Below are 11440 nucleotides of genomic sequence, written 5' to 3' on the forward strand. Positions count from 1 at the left end.
CATTAGCCTTGGGTTCACACCATGTGTGAATTTGGGGGAGGCACTCAGCCACAGCAGCCTTTTACGGTGGAACAAGACTCCACAATTTCCCCAAAGATACACAGTATTGCATTTGATTTACTGTTTTTGGTATAAAGGGTTCCAGTGGTTTCCACTTTCTAAGTTTCAACTCCATGGGTCATAGAGTCAGTGTAGAGATTTTGCTACTTGCTGAGCATGTATTTCCCACTATTCTCATGAACTAGGAAGAACCACAGGATGGGTCGCCTAAACATGAGCTAGACTCCAGACAAAGTGCCTCTCTTACCTGGGCGTTGTAGGCCTCTACTCTGCAGCCGACTACAGTGATGCTCAAGGTCCTCAAGAATTATAGCTGCTCAGACAGCATCTAGGAGACCCTGTAAGTTTCCCGTGTTTTCCTTGAGTAGACAGCCACAACCTTTTTGGAGGAAGCTAAGATAAAGGCTCATAAATGGTGACCTGAGTTCTCCCACAAGATTACTGACCTCACATTCCATTAGATAGTTAGGTCTGTGCTCTGACTCAGGCTGGGAATTAGATGAGAGACTTTAAATCTCTAAGAGCCATAAATCTTCAATTCCTATAATCGGTTAAAACAATTAGACCTTAAGGGAGGAGAACAAAAGCTTCGTTTTCAAGCACTAATAGGAACATGGCTAGTCACAACTTCCAAACTCCGTATTGGGCCCAGGGACTCGAAGGGGAAACATGGCTTTGGTTCCAAGAGAGGCAAATGCCTAAACTCATCCTGAGGTGGTGGACTCTGAAGGGGAATGGCAGTGTGGGAACAGGGAATGGGCTCAGGACCTGAAAGGCCTCAGCCTTGAGGTTGCTTGGATGCAACACAGAGCCTGTGGAACATGCAGGTGTGCTTGGCATGGAAGCTGTGGAATTGTCAGTAAAGGGTCCCCCTATCCTGGTCAAGTGTGACTTAGCGCTAGCACGCACATCTGAGGACCACTCCCAATGGGGGCAGCAGATCAGGCACAAAGAAAAAAGTTCCATGAGTAGACTGGTATACTTCCCTTTCTGGATTGCTTAAGCTCCCAGAGTTTCAGAAGATCTGGTGAGGGAGAGGTGCAAGAGTCTTATATTAGGCTTCCCAACAGCATGGCATGTGAGGACTCAAGCTAATTCTGGCAAAAAGGAAGAAAACAGGACTTCGACTCCAAGGTTCTAGAATAGGACATGCCTATTGCAGTAGGAAGAACACTAGACTGTGTCTAAAATCCTGGTCGAGCTCTGTCACTAGGTCACTGTGGTTATAGTCAAATTATCCAGCCTCTCTTGGTTTGGGGTTGGACAATATGAGTGCTTCCCAGCCTTTCCCCATCAAGAGACCCAAAGAGCATGATGAGGGTAGTTGACTGAGCAAATGCATTTGTACCAAGTCCATTTAGAAACTCCACCCTCTTGCTATGATTCTGATACCTGCAAGTTGCAAAACCTTTGATTAGATGATGATCTATATATATAAAAGCCTAAGCGACCATGCAACCATCCAACCGGTAGCTATGACGCACAATGACCACCAGGGGGAAGACGCTTTAGCCAGTAGCTATGATGCGCACTGACCACCAGGGGACAGATGCTCAACGCAGGTGCTGCCAAGCTGCAGTGACTTGGCAGCTGTGGTTCTCAGGTGATGCACCTGGAACCAGAGAAGAGGGAGCTTGATTCTGGGGTGTTCACCAGAGAACGGCCCTCTTGCAATCTGGGACCTCTCAGGAGATGTTGGAGAGCCGGTTTCAGCCCAATCCCCACAGGCCAAACCGAGGGATCCCACCAGTGCATGAATCTGCACCAGGCCTCTAGTAATAAATAAAAGAGCTGACACATTGTGCACTCACAATGTAGTGCACAATGTGTAGGCATTGTGCTCACACTTCACAAAAGCATCATATTTAGTTCTCACAAGCATTCTGGGGCAACATTTCCATTTTACAGACAAGGAAACAGGCTGAGGAAAATTAAATAGCTTCTTCAAGCTTATACAGCAAAAAAGTGGATGTTCTAAGCTTTAAATTCATCTTTCTCAGAACCCAAACTCATAGCATCTACGTTTTACTGCTACCATTGTCTAGCTCTAGCATTTTAAAATTATGTGACCTTGAGTGTGCTCTCCCTCCCCTTAGCAGGGCTGTGCTTTCCCTTTCTCTTCCCCTCCCCCCTCCCTCCTCCCAGCCCTAGGCATCTTACCATTAGCTTCCTCATTCCCAAGCTCCAAGGGCCCTTCCTTTGCTTGCTAAGCCCATTTCTTCTAGGAATTCCTTTTTCTACCTCTGTAATTCACCCAATAAATGGTCTCTTACAAAAAAATAAATAAAATTCTGTGACCTTGTTCTTGAGGTGGCGTGGAGGTGAACTTAGGAGATATGGGTGAATTTTGGGATGTGCTCAGAATGAATTTGGGAGTTCCTGTGCATTCTTTCAGTCAATGAGTACTTAGCCCCTTCTACACAGCAAGCCCTAAGCCAAATGCAGAGTCACAAAGATGAACTGGCATCGATCTTCCTCTTGAGAGCTCGTGGTCCTAGAACTCAATATGAAGACCAGGACTTCAAACCCAATTGCAAGTGAGGAGTGAGAGGAGTTATGATGCATGTCTTTCTGTCCCTCTCTTGATGGGGCCAATCAGGCAAGTAGAAGACAAGGCAGGAACCATATTGTCCCTTTTTCAGAAACAGTCAAGTGTGAAGACAAAGATCCTGGACCCAAAGGCCAAACACACCTGGTCTTAAACTTTGGCTCCATCAACTTGGCAACTTTGGATAATGTCATCCCTTGGAATCTCCATTCTCCTCTGGAGAAGAGTAAGAGAAACTACCTGTATTCATTTCCTGGGGCTGCCATAACCAATTCCCACACACTTGTTTAAAAAAACAAACAAACCAAAAAAAACACAAATGTTTTCTCTCACAGTCTGGAGGCCAGAAGTCTAAAATCAAGGTGCCATCAGGCCTGGCTCCCTCCAAAAGCTCAGGGGGAGTCCTTCCTTGCCTCTTGTAGCTCTTGGTGACTCCTGGTAAAACCATGTGGCCTCCACCCTTCTCCCACATGCCTCCTTCCCTGTGTCCTTTTCTTATAAGGACACGCACCGGACTTAGGGCTCACCTAATCCAGTATGATCTCACCTTCATGACCCTTAAGTATGGCCACAAGGATCTTATTTCCAAACAAGGTCACATTCTTAGGTTCCAAGTGTTCATGAATTTGGGGGACACTATTCAACCCAGGAGCCTACCTTATAGGACTGCTGAGGGAGTTAATAAGGTCGTGCACGGAAAGCATTCTGCACAGTCTGGGCACATAAACACAATCACTGTTAGCTGTACACATGCGTGCATGTTGTATGTGTGTTTATATATGTATATGTATGCATATGTAACTACTTTGTTACTTACTAGATTTACCAAAGGTTTATTTTATTATTCATTTCACCAAAAGAAATGGTAACTTTCAATATTGTTTGCTCTTGGCGAGTGTTCTAATTTGCTTGTTTCTACTTCTATCATATTATTTTCTTTCTCTTTTTCTTTAGGTTTGTGGTTGTTATTCATATTTGTCTTTCTCTTTTTCTTCAAAAATGTTCTGGATATTTGGGGATATAGAGTCCATTTTCTCAACAGGCAGTCTCTTATTATATTGGTGCTTTCACTCCAGTGAACATTTTCTTTATACTCAGGTGAGTATTTTGATCATCTTTTAGAACTGGTGAGCTTTTGTTTGTTGTTAAGAATTATTGTTCCCTGGAACATTTTTATGTTGCTACTAGAGGCCTGGTGCACGAAATTTGTGCACTCAGGGGGAAGGGGGGTCTATCATCCCAGCCTGCACTCTCTTGTAGTCTGGAAGCCCTCGGGGGATGTCCAATTGCTGTGGAGGCGGGAGAGGCTCCTGCCACCAACGCTGCACTCGCCAGCCATGAGCCTGGTTCTGGCACACTGACCACCAGGGGGCAGCTCCTGTGTTGAGCGCCTGCTCCTGGTGGTCAGTGCGCATCATAGCAAGCGGTTGTTCTACCATTCGGTCAATTCGCATATTAGCCTTTTATTATATAGGATAATGGTCATCTACCATAAATGACCCATAGATTCTTATATCCTCTACCTACAAGGGGTGAAGTTCAGAATGCGTCTTTTTATCCTTTTTTATCCTTTCTTATCATTATACTCCATCTTCCATTCAAAGGCCACTGTCCCTCCAAACCTGTATTACGCCACACTCTCTATTTGTTAGGAAATCCTCACAGGTCTGGCCCAGCCCACACCCACGCATGCCCAACTGGAGCACAGTGAGTGGGCCAGTCCATGTCCTGGGCAGTCCTGGGCACTTTCAGCAGGTCCTGAGGTCTGTGCTCTGGAATTGATTCTCACTAGCATCCAAACCGGATTCTAGATTGGACAGAGCTAAGTGGGAGACAGACTCTGGGTTGGCCTGCACCCTAAGGACCTATGGTTGCACTGGATTCTAAGCTCCACTTGAGCCTTCACGAGACTTTGGACAAACAAGGCCCAAGCTGGACTGTGCGTCCTCCCCAGCAGTGCCCATTTCTAAAATGAAAGGCAAGCCGATGGCATGTGGAAGGAAATACGGGACTATTTATTGCAAAGCTAGATTGGCAGCTCAGGAAGCAAGGAAAGAGACCGCAGAAGGCCCTTCTGCAACAGAGGAGCCAGGGAAGGGAGAGGGAGGAAGATGGGCGGAAGGGAACTGATGTACATGGACAGCTGCCTCGCCCAGGTGCTCTTCTGCTCCTGGGACCGTCTCCCTCAGGAGGACATTTCTGACATGCTGTTTCCACCTCCCTCTGGGCAGTGCTGGCCACATTGCCCAGGCTGAGGGCTCTGCCAGGCACCAGGCACTCCTCAGAGCCTAGAGCCCCTCAGGGCCTAGCAGCAGGCCATCCAGCGAGAAGCCAGGCCCCACCAGGGAAGGAGCCGTGCTCCCTGGGCCTGTGCAGTAGCGGGCAATGCAGAACTGGCCAGGACCAAGGGCACCGGGGCCGCGGGACGCCCAGCACCGGCTTCAGCGTCCCTTTAGGATGAGCCGAGTTTTCCCATCTCCAATGAAGAACCTACAACAACAATGGCCCAGTGAGGTCTCTGAGCCCCCAGGGGAGAGCCGCCCAGCCCCTCATCCATCTCTCCAGGCTGAGTTCTCCAGAGAGCCGCCTTCCTGAGCTTTTCCAGTCTCCACCTCTAGCTGGGGCAGGTTGGGGGGAGGGCGTGGTTAGGTGGGGTGTGTCTCTGCTTGGCTTCAGCCCTTTTCCTAGAGACACTCAGCTCCACCCTCTGAAAGCAGCAGGCGATAATCAGGGATGCTTTGCACTCAGCCATGGGCTAAGGGGTCCGGGCTAGGCCCACTTGCTGAGCCAAACCCTATCCCTGCACAACCTGGAACAGAAGAACAGGCCCCTATGGATCCTGGAAGCTCCCAAGAGGGGAGAGATTATCCCTCTGACAGCATCCACCTTATTATCCACTGCACAGCTCCATGGAGCACTGGCCACACTGTTTTATGGGAACGGCATCCCTGACGTACGTGCTCGTGGGCACCGTGTGTGTGGTTCTCTATGTGAGTGGGGCCCCCAGGCATTGGATGACCCCTTGCAGGGAGCAACTCCTCCCCTGCTCTTGGACCTCACCCCGAGGCCAGGATTAGGCTCAGGCTGCAAACACAGCCGGCAGATGTGCCTGGCCCAGAGTCGCATGACTGACTGAGGGGAAGGCCGACCCACGCTGGGCAGCCACACAGGCGACCATCAGCCACGCTGTCATTCTGTTTCCTCTGACCTGCCGAGCGCCTCCGCCTCTGCTGGGCGCCCCCGTAGGACCGCCTGTGGGACACGTGTCCTGAGACGTTGTTTGGGCACCTACCTGGCCAGTGCTCCCTGTGCACTCTCAGCTCTGAGCCAACGGGTTCTCCTTCGGGCCACAGCTGTGCTGCGAGGGATTTCTGTCGCTTGCGGTCAAAGGCCCAGAGTCATAACACTGCCTCTGCGGAAGGCTCCCTCCCTCCTCTACAGACGCAGGTGAGGTCCCATGGCTCTCGGCCGGGACGCTGCGGGAGCTGTCACCCGCTGCCCACCGGCGGGGCAGTGACCCACCTACCTGACGAGCGCTCCGACCAGCAGGCTGCCCAGCAGCGGGCCCAGCCAGTAGATCCAGTGGAAAGCCCAGTGGTTGGCCACCACAGCCGGTCCAAAGGCCCGGGCAGGGTTCATGCAGGCTCCCGACACGGCGCCCCTGCAGACGGCAGCCACACTCGTCCCCAGGGTCCCGGCCAGGCCCAGCTCCCCTCAAGTTCCCTCCTCAGCTAGGCCTACCTCCCACACCTCCCACACTCCCGCCCTATCTGGGGTTCTGGAGGGTTCCAGAAGACACAGGTAGGGGCGCTAGCACTGGACAGTGAAAGGCTGGCCCCTCCCTGGGCACAGCATCAGCCACCCCCATGCCCGTCCAGAAGAATGTCCACAAGGGGTGCCTGGGCAGCAGGAAGGGACGGGGGAGGGAGGGTGCAAGATGGAGTGGGGGGAGGGCAAGTCTCTCCAAAGTTGACAAAGCCACGTCGAGCAGTTGTCCATCATGTGAGCTCTGGAGTCAGGCGGACTTAGGTTCAAAACCCAGCCCAGCTATTCCAGCTGTGTGACCTCTAACCTCTGTGTTTCGGCTGAGGTGCAAGCACTGTCTCATGGGTGGTCAGGAGTCGATGAGAAAGCGCATATATAGCCACGTCTCGCCCATAAGTCACATGCGTGTGTTTGATCTCGGTGACCAGCAGCTCCTCGAGGCGGCTGTGGCCGGAGCACCTCTCCAGTTCTGGTGTCCAGAGCTCTGTCCCTTCTCTCAAGCCTCACCCACCCCGCCTCCAAGAGCCACGCTCAATAGGCTTGTAAGTGAGCCAAGAGCCACTAGGGGGCAGCAAAGCATTGCCACACTTCACACAGGTCCCAGATCTTCCCCACGCCTCCTCCCAAGGATGACAAAGGGTGTGGGGGGAGGGGGGAGGGGGGACGGCAGAGCCGGGAAACTGTCCCAGAGAAAAGAAAGAGCTGGACATAGGGGGGGGGGGGGGGGTCCTCATCCCTTCAGCAGGATGTGGGCTCTGGTCCCAGATCTGTCACTTAATGTGCTGCTGCCTGGTGACCTTCAGCAAGTCAGTGTCCTCTCGGAGCCTGTCTCCTCTTACATAACATGAGAGAGGTGCCCCCTCACCAGCCTTGTCTCCGAGTCCCTTCCCAAGCCTACTGAGCGGCTCAACATAACCCAGACGGTGGCAAGGCAGGCGGAAGCCCGGCTGCCCACTGGCTGGGCAAACGGCCTGCAGAAATGTTTACTGAAACGGGAATAATTTCACACAAAACCCAGTCTTCTGACTCCCTTGGAGTGAAATGAGAAGGTCCCTCCAGGCCCCTCCTACACAGCAACCATTTCCCCGAGGGGAACAGAGGTGCCTCCAAAGACACCACAGTCGCAGCACCCCTGTTGCCTGCCTAATGCCAGGCCATGTCTCCCATGGGCATTCCCTTCCTGCCCCTATTGGCAATGGAGTCCGTGCCCCTCAGGTGAGCTCTGCAGGGACGGGCACTGTGGCCCCACGGCTGGGACGCACTCACCCTGCCAGGATGTCCACGGTGACGGAGAAGCCGATGGAGAACGGCGCCAGCGGGCCCTGCGTCTTCTCGTTGATGGCGCCCATGCAGACAGCCAGCGCCAGCAGCGTGGTCAGGACCACCTCTGCCAGCACAGCCCCCGCCACCTGCCCCGGCTCCTGGACCGTCACAAAGGCTGCCCCAGACGCGTTCCAGAACCTGTCGCCAGGACTCACCGCCTGCGGAGAGAAGCCGCTCAGCCCCGCGGGGGTGAAGAGAGGGCCAGGAGCTCATGCCCCCCCCATAGGGAGGGGTTACAGTCAGACCGTCCGGCCCCCAGCCAGCTCCGCCATTCCCACCATGCGGCCGTGTGTGAGCTATTGGGCTTCTCGGAGCTCGCTTTGCTCATCTGTAAAATGGGGATGACCCAGCTGTGGTTCCAGTGGGCCTGTAGCTTCTGTGACTTAGATGATCTTCTTGGAGGAAAGAATACAAAAATCCCTTATTTTTACAAACTTTGCAAATACACATGACCAGGACATTGCTAACCCATGAAAAGTCCCTTCGAAGGGGCAGGGAGAGCCCCGAGGCTTAAGCGCCATGGGATTCGAGGAAATCGACCTCAGGGGCCGTGGCAGCACCAGGAGAGGGAAGACAGGGGAGCGAACCATGCTCTGGGCCCTGGACCCCAATCTGGGCTCTGCAGCTCGCCAGCCCTCCAACCTGGGCACTTCCCTGCACCTCGTTTCCTCCTCCATAGAATGGAGATAACAACAGCTGCGTGCCCAGGTCCTGGGCGCCCTCCAGGGACTGACCTGGCCTCTGGTGAGGTGGTTGGGGAATGGAATGAGCAGGTGTGCGGGGCTGAGCAGGGCGGGCAGGTGTGTGTGTGGGGCTGAGCAGGGCGGGCAGGTGTGCGGGGGCTGAGCAGGGTGGGTGCGGGAGGGAGAGCCTGGGCACTGCTCCCCATCAAGGACCAGAGCCAGAGGGTCGGCGGGAAATGGGGTCTTACATGGGGGCCTGGGGGCCCAGGGCAGGGAACAGCAATATGGGACTTGAGATCAAAGTCTGCAGTGGGCCAGGTCTTAGAGCCATCATCCAGACCCAGCCCGCTAGCAGGCCCGCCTGCCACCTCCACCCTCCCACTCACCCACACGTGCCTAGCAAGGCCTACATCTGGAAGGGAGGGGAGGGAAAGGGAGGAAAAGAGAGAGAATGGAAGAAAGAAGGGAAGAGGAAGGGAGGGAGGAAAGGAGAGAGGGAGGGAGGGAGGGACAGGCCTATGGAGGGACACAGGGAGGGAGGCAGGCGCTATGGAAATTCTGGGACAGAAAGGAAGAGCCAGACTTCGTGTTGGGATGAGAGGATTCCATTGGGAAGTTGAATTTGAACTCCCATCGAAGGCGGAGAACTCGGGTTAAGGGCAAGCTGGGCAACACACCGAGAGGTGAGCTCGGGGCTCTGGGAGGAGAACTGTGCTCCCCCAGCAGGCAGCCCGGGCAGAGCTGAGTGGGCTGCCTGTGGCTGAGCGAGTGGCTGAGCGAGTGGCTGAGCGAGTGGCTGAGCGAGTGGCTGAGCGAGTGGCTGGGTGAAACGTGCGGAAACAGGACCAGCAAACCCGCCGAAAGCCAGGAGTGGACTGGGAGGGAAACCTCTGGTGCGGAACTTGCCTCTGCTCTTGGGCTGTCCAGACGTGGAGAGAACGGGGTGGGTTTGGAGTGAACCTCCCACCCGGTCCCACTGGAGGAAACAGGCAGAGTTGGACAGTCCCCACCCCGCCCCCAGCAGCCCCCCCGAGGGGATCACCCACCTTGGCCAGGGAGGCCCCGAGCAGCCCCCCGCACAGCTGGGACACCCAGTAGGGAAGCAGCATCGTCAGGTTGAGGCCTCCGACCAGCATGGCCGCCAGGGACACAGCAGGGTTAAAGTGTCCACCGCTGTCACCCAAGAAGCAGAAGGAAGTCATGAGGCCAAGGCGCAGGCTGTGCCGAGGGGACGGGTCCCACCCAGCCCCCCAGGCCGGCCCTGCGCGTAGGGCCCAGCCCACAGCGGCGGGCAGCATCGCGGCCATTCCCCCAAGGTGCCCGGTGTGGCGCGGGGCCTGGGCGAGCCCGGGAGGGGAGGCTGAATAGATATTTGTTGGAAAGCCAGTGGCTGGGTGAAACGCTGGCATTAGAGGGAGGCAGTCCCTGAGGCGCAGACAGCCTGGGCTCCCAGCCAGCGGCCTGGGTTCAGATCCTGCTCTGCCCCTGAGCAGCCGAGGGACCTCGGGCAGCAGCGCACCTCTCTGCCTCGTGCCCCCACCTCCTGAGGCTGTTGCGAAGATAGAATGAATTAGCACCTGTGCACAGGCCTGTTACATACATGGGGAGGACTCGGTAAACACAAGTATTATCACCCCCACTCCGACCCTGTGCCCCCAGCCAAGACGTGACAGCGCTCGCCTCCAACCCCGCCCCGTGGAACAGAAGAGCGTGTGCTATTCGTGCCCCGGGACGTTGGAAAGAAATGTCAGCATTCTCTCCCCCTCTTCTTCTGGGGAACAGAATTTGGGTCTCTTCATTCTGCTCCGTTCCCTGAGTGAGATGAAACCCGGCGCCTGGCCTGCATCGCCCTGCCCAGCGCCCCGCACTGTGGCCGGCTCTCCTGGAAGCCAGGGGCTCCTGGCTGGGGCTCCGTCCAGACGGACACTGTGCAAGAGCCCCCACCCCCTCGGGTCACCACTTGATGGGCCAGGACCACTCAGGTGGGTGGGAAACCCCTCTAGCAGCTGCTGTCCCAGGGAAACCTCGAGGCTGGAGCGCCCCTTCTAACACAGCAGCAGCAGAGCAGCCAGTGGGGACTGAGCCCTCCCCATCGCTGCTTTCCCCTGCGCCCCCCCCCCACCCACTCCCAACCCCTTCCCTACCTACCCGCTCCGACAACCCCCCCCCGACCCCCCACCCCTGTTCCACATAGCTCTGCTGCTTACGAGCCCTGTAACCTCGGGCAAGGCATGCTGTCTTGTCGCAGCTGGAGGCGGGTGAGGGAACGCCAGGGCTCAGACCTGCAGTGTTAGGACAGCGCCTGGCACTGGCCCTGTCGCATGCGTGTCAGCTGGCGATAAGGTGCTTTTAAACACCCCCATGGGCCCCGTTTTCTGGGTGGAGGGGCTCGAATTGGAAGCGTGACTTGCCCCGAGGCACAGAGCTCGTGGGCCGCAGGGCCAGATGCGAGCCCCCAGCCACACGGCCGTCCACGTGCTCCCGGAGCCTGAGTGGGTGCCCCGGGCTCCCCTGACACTCAGCTCGCACCCCCTCACCTGATGTTGCCCAGCGTGGCGACCAGGAGGCCCAGCGCCAGCCCGTGGGCCAGCGCCGGCTGCAGCAGCCCCGCTTCCGGCCCGTTCCCGATGACCGACAGGCACCCGATGAAGATGAAGAGGGCAGAGCCCAGCAGTTCCACCAGGCAGGGCCGCACCAAGTGCTCATGCCACCACCCGTGCCCCCTGCCTCCCGCCGCGCTCGGCTCCTTCCCCTTGCCGCTGCCAAATTCAAGGTCCCCCATAGACACGGCGGCGGTGACCTGCAGAAGGGAAGGGAGTGGGACTGGGAGGAAGGGCGGCCAGGAGAAGCCCCCCCCCCGCGCCCGGAGTTAACTCTCAGTGACCCCGGAGGGCCAGGCTGGGGAGCCGAGGGCAGTGGGCTCACCTCTGCGGACATGAGGGCTGGCTGGCCGGCCCGCACCTGCTCTGGGGCACAGGCTTATCTCCGGCTGGACTGCTGCTCCCAGCGCAGGCTCTGCCCTTTAACGGGCGCGAGAAAGCAGTGAGCAGGTGGGAGGTGG

The 11440-nt window shown here is 56.1% G+C and overlaps 1 protein-coding gene across 1 annotated transcript; it reads right to left on the reverse strand.

The window, feature by feature from the left end:
• Positions 1 to 5049: 5049 nt before the first annotated feature.
• On the reverse strand, positions 5050 to 11161 carry AQP8 (aquaporin 8; the record flags this gene model as incomplete). Its single annotated transcript, XM_081088838.1, has 5 exons — positions 5050 to 5098; positions 6135 to 6269; positions 7640 to 7854; positions 9426 to 9552; positions 10917 to 11161. The coding sequence occupies 5 exons, from the start codon at positions 11159 to 11161 to the stop codon at positions 5050 to 5052; spliced, it is 771 nt and encodes a 256-aa protein (XP_080944964.1).
• Positions 11162 to 11440: the final 279 nt, after the last annotated feature.

Source organism: Myotis nattereri (genome assembly GCF_964212035.1).
Source record: "Myotis nattereri genome assembly, chromosome: 4".
Taxonomy (NCBI): domain Eukaryota; kingdom Metazoa; phylum Chordata; class Mammalia; order Chiroptera; family Vespertilionidae; genus Myotis; species Myotis nattereri.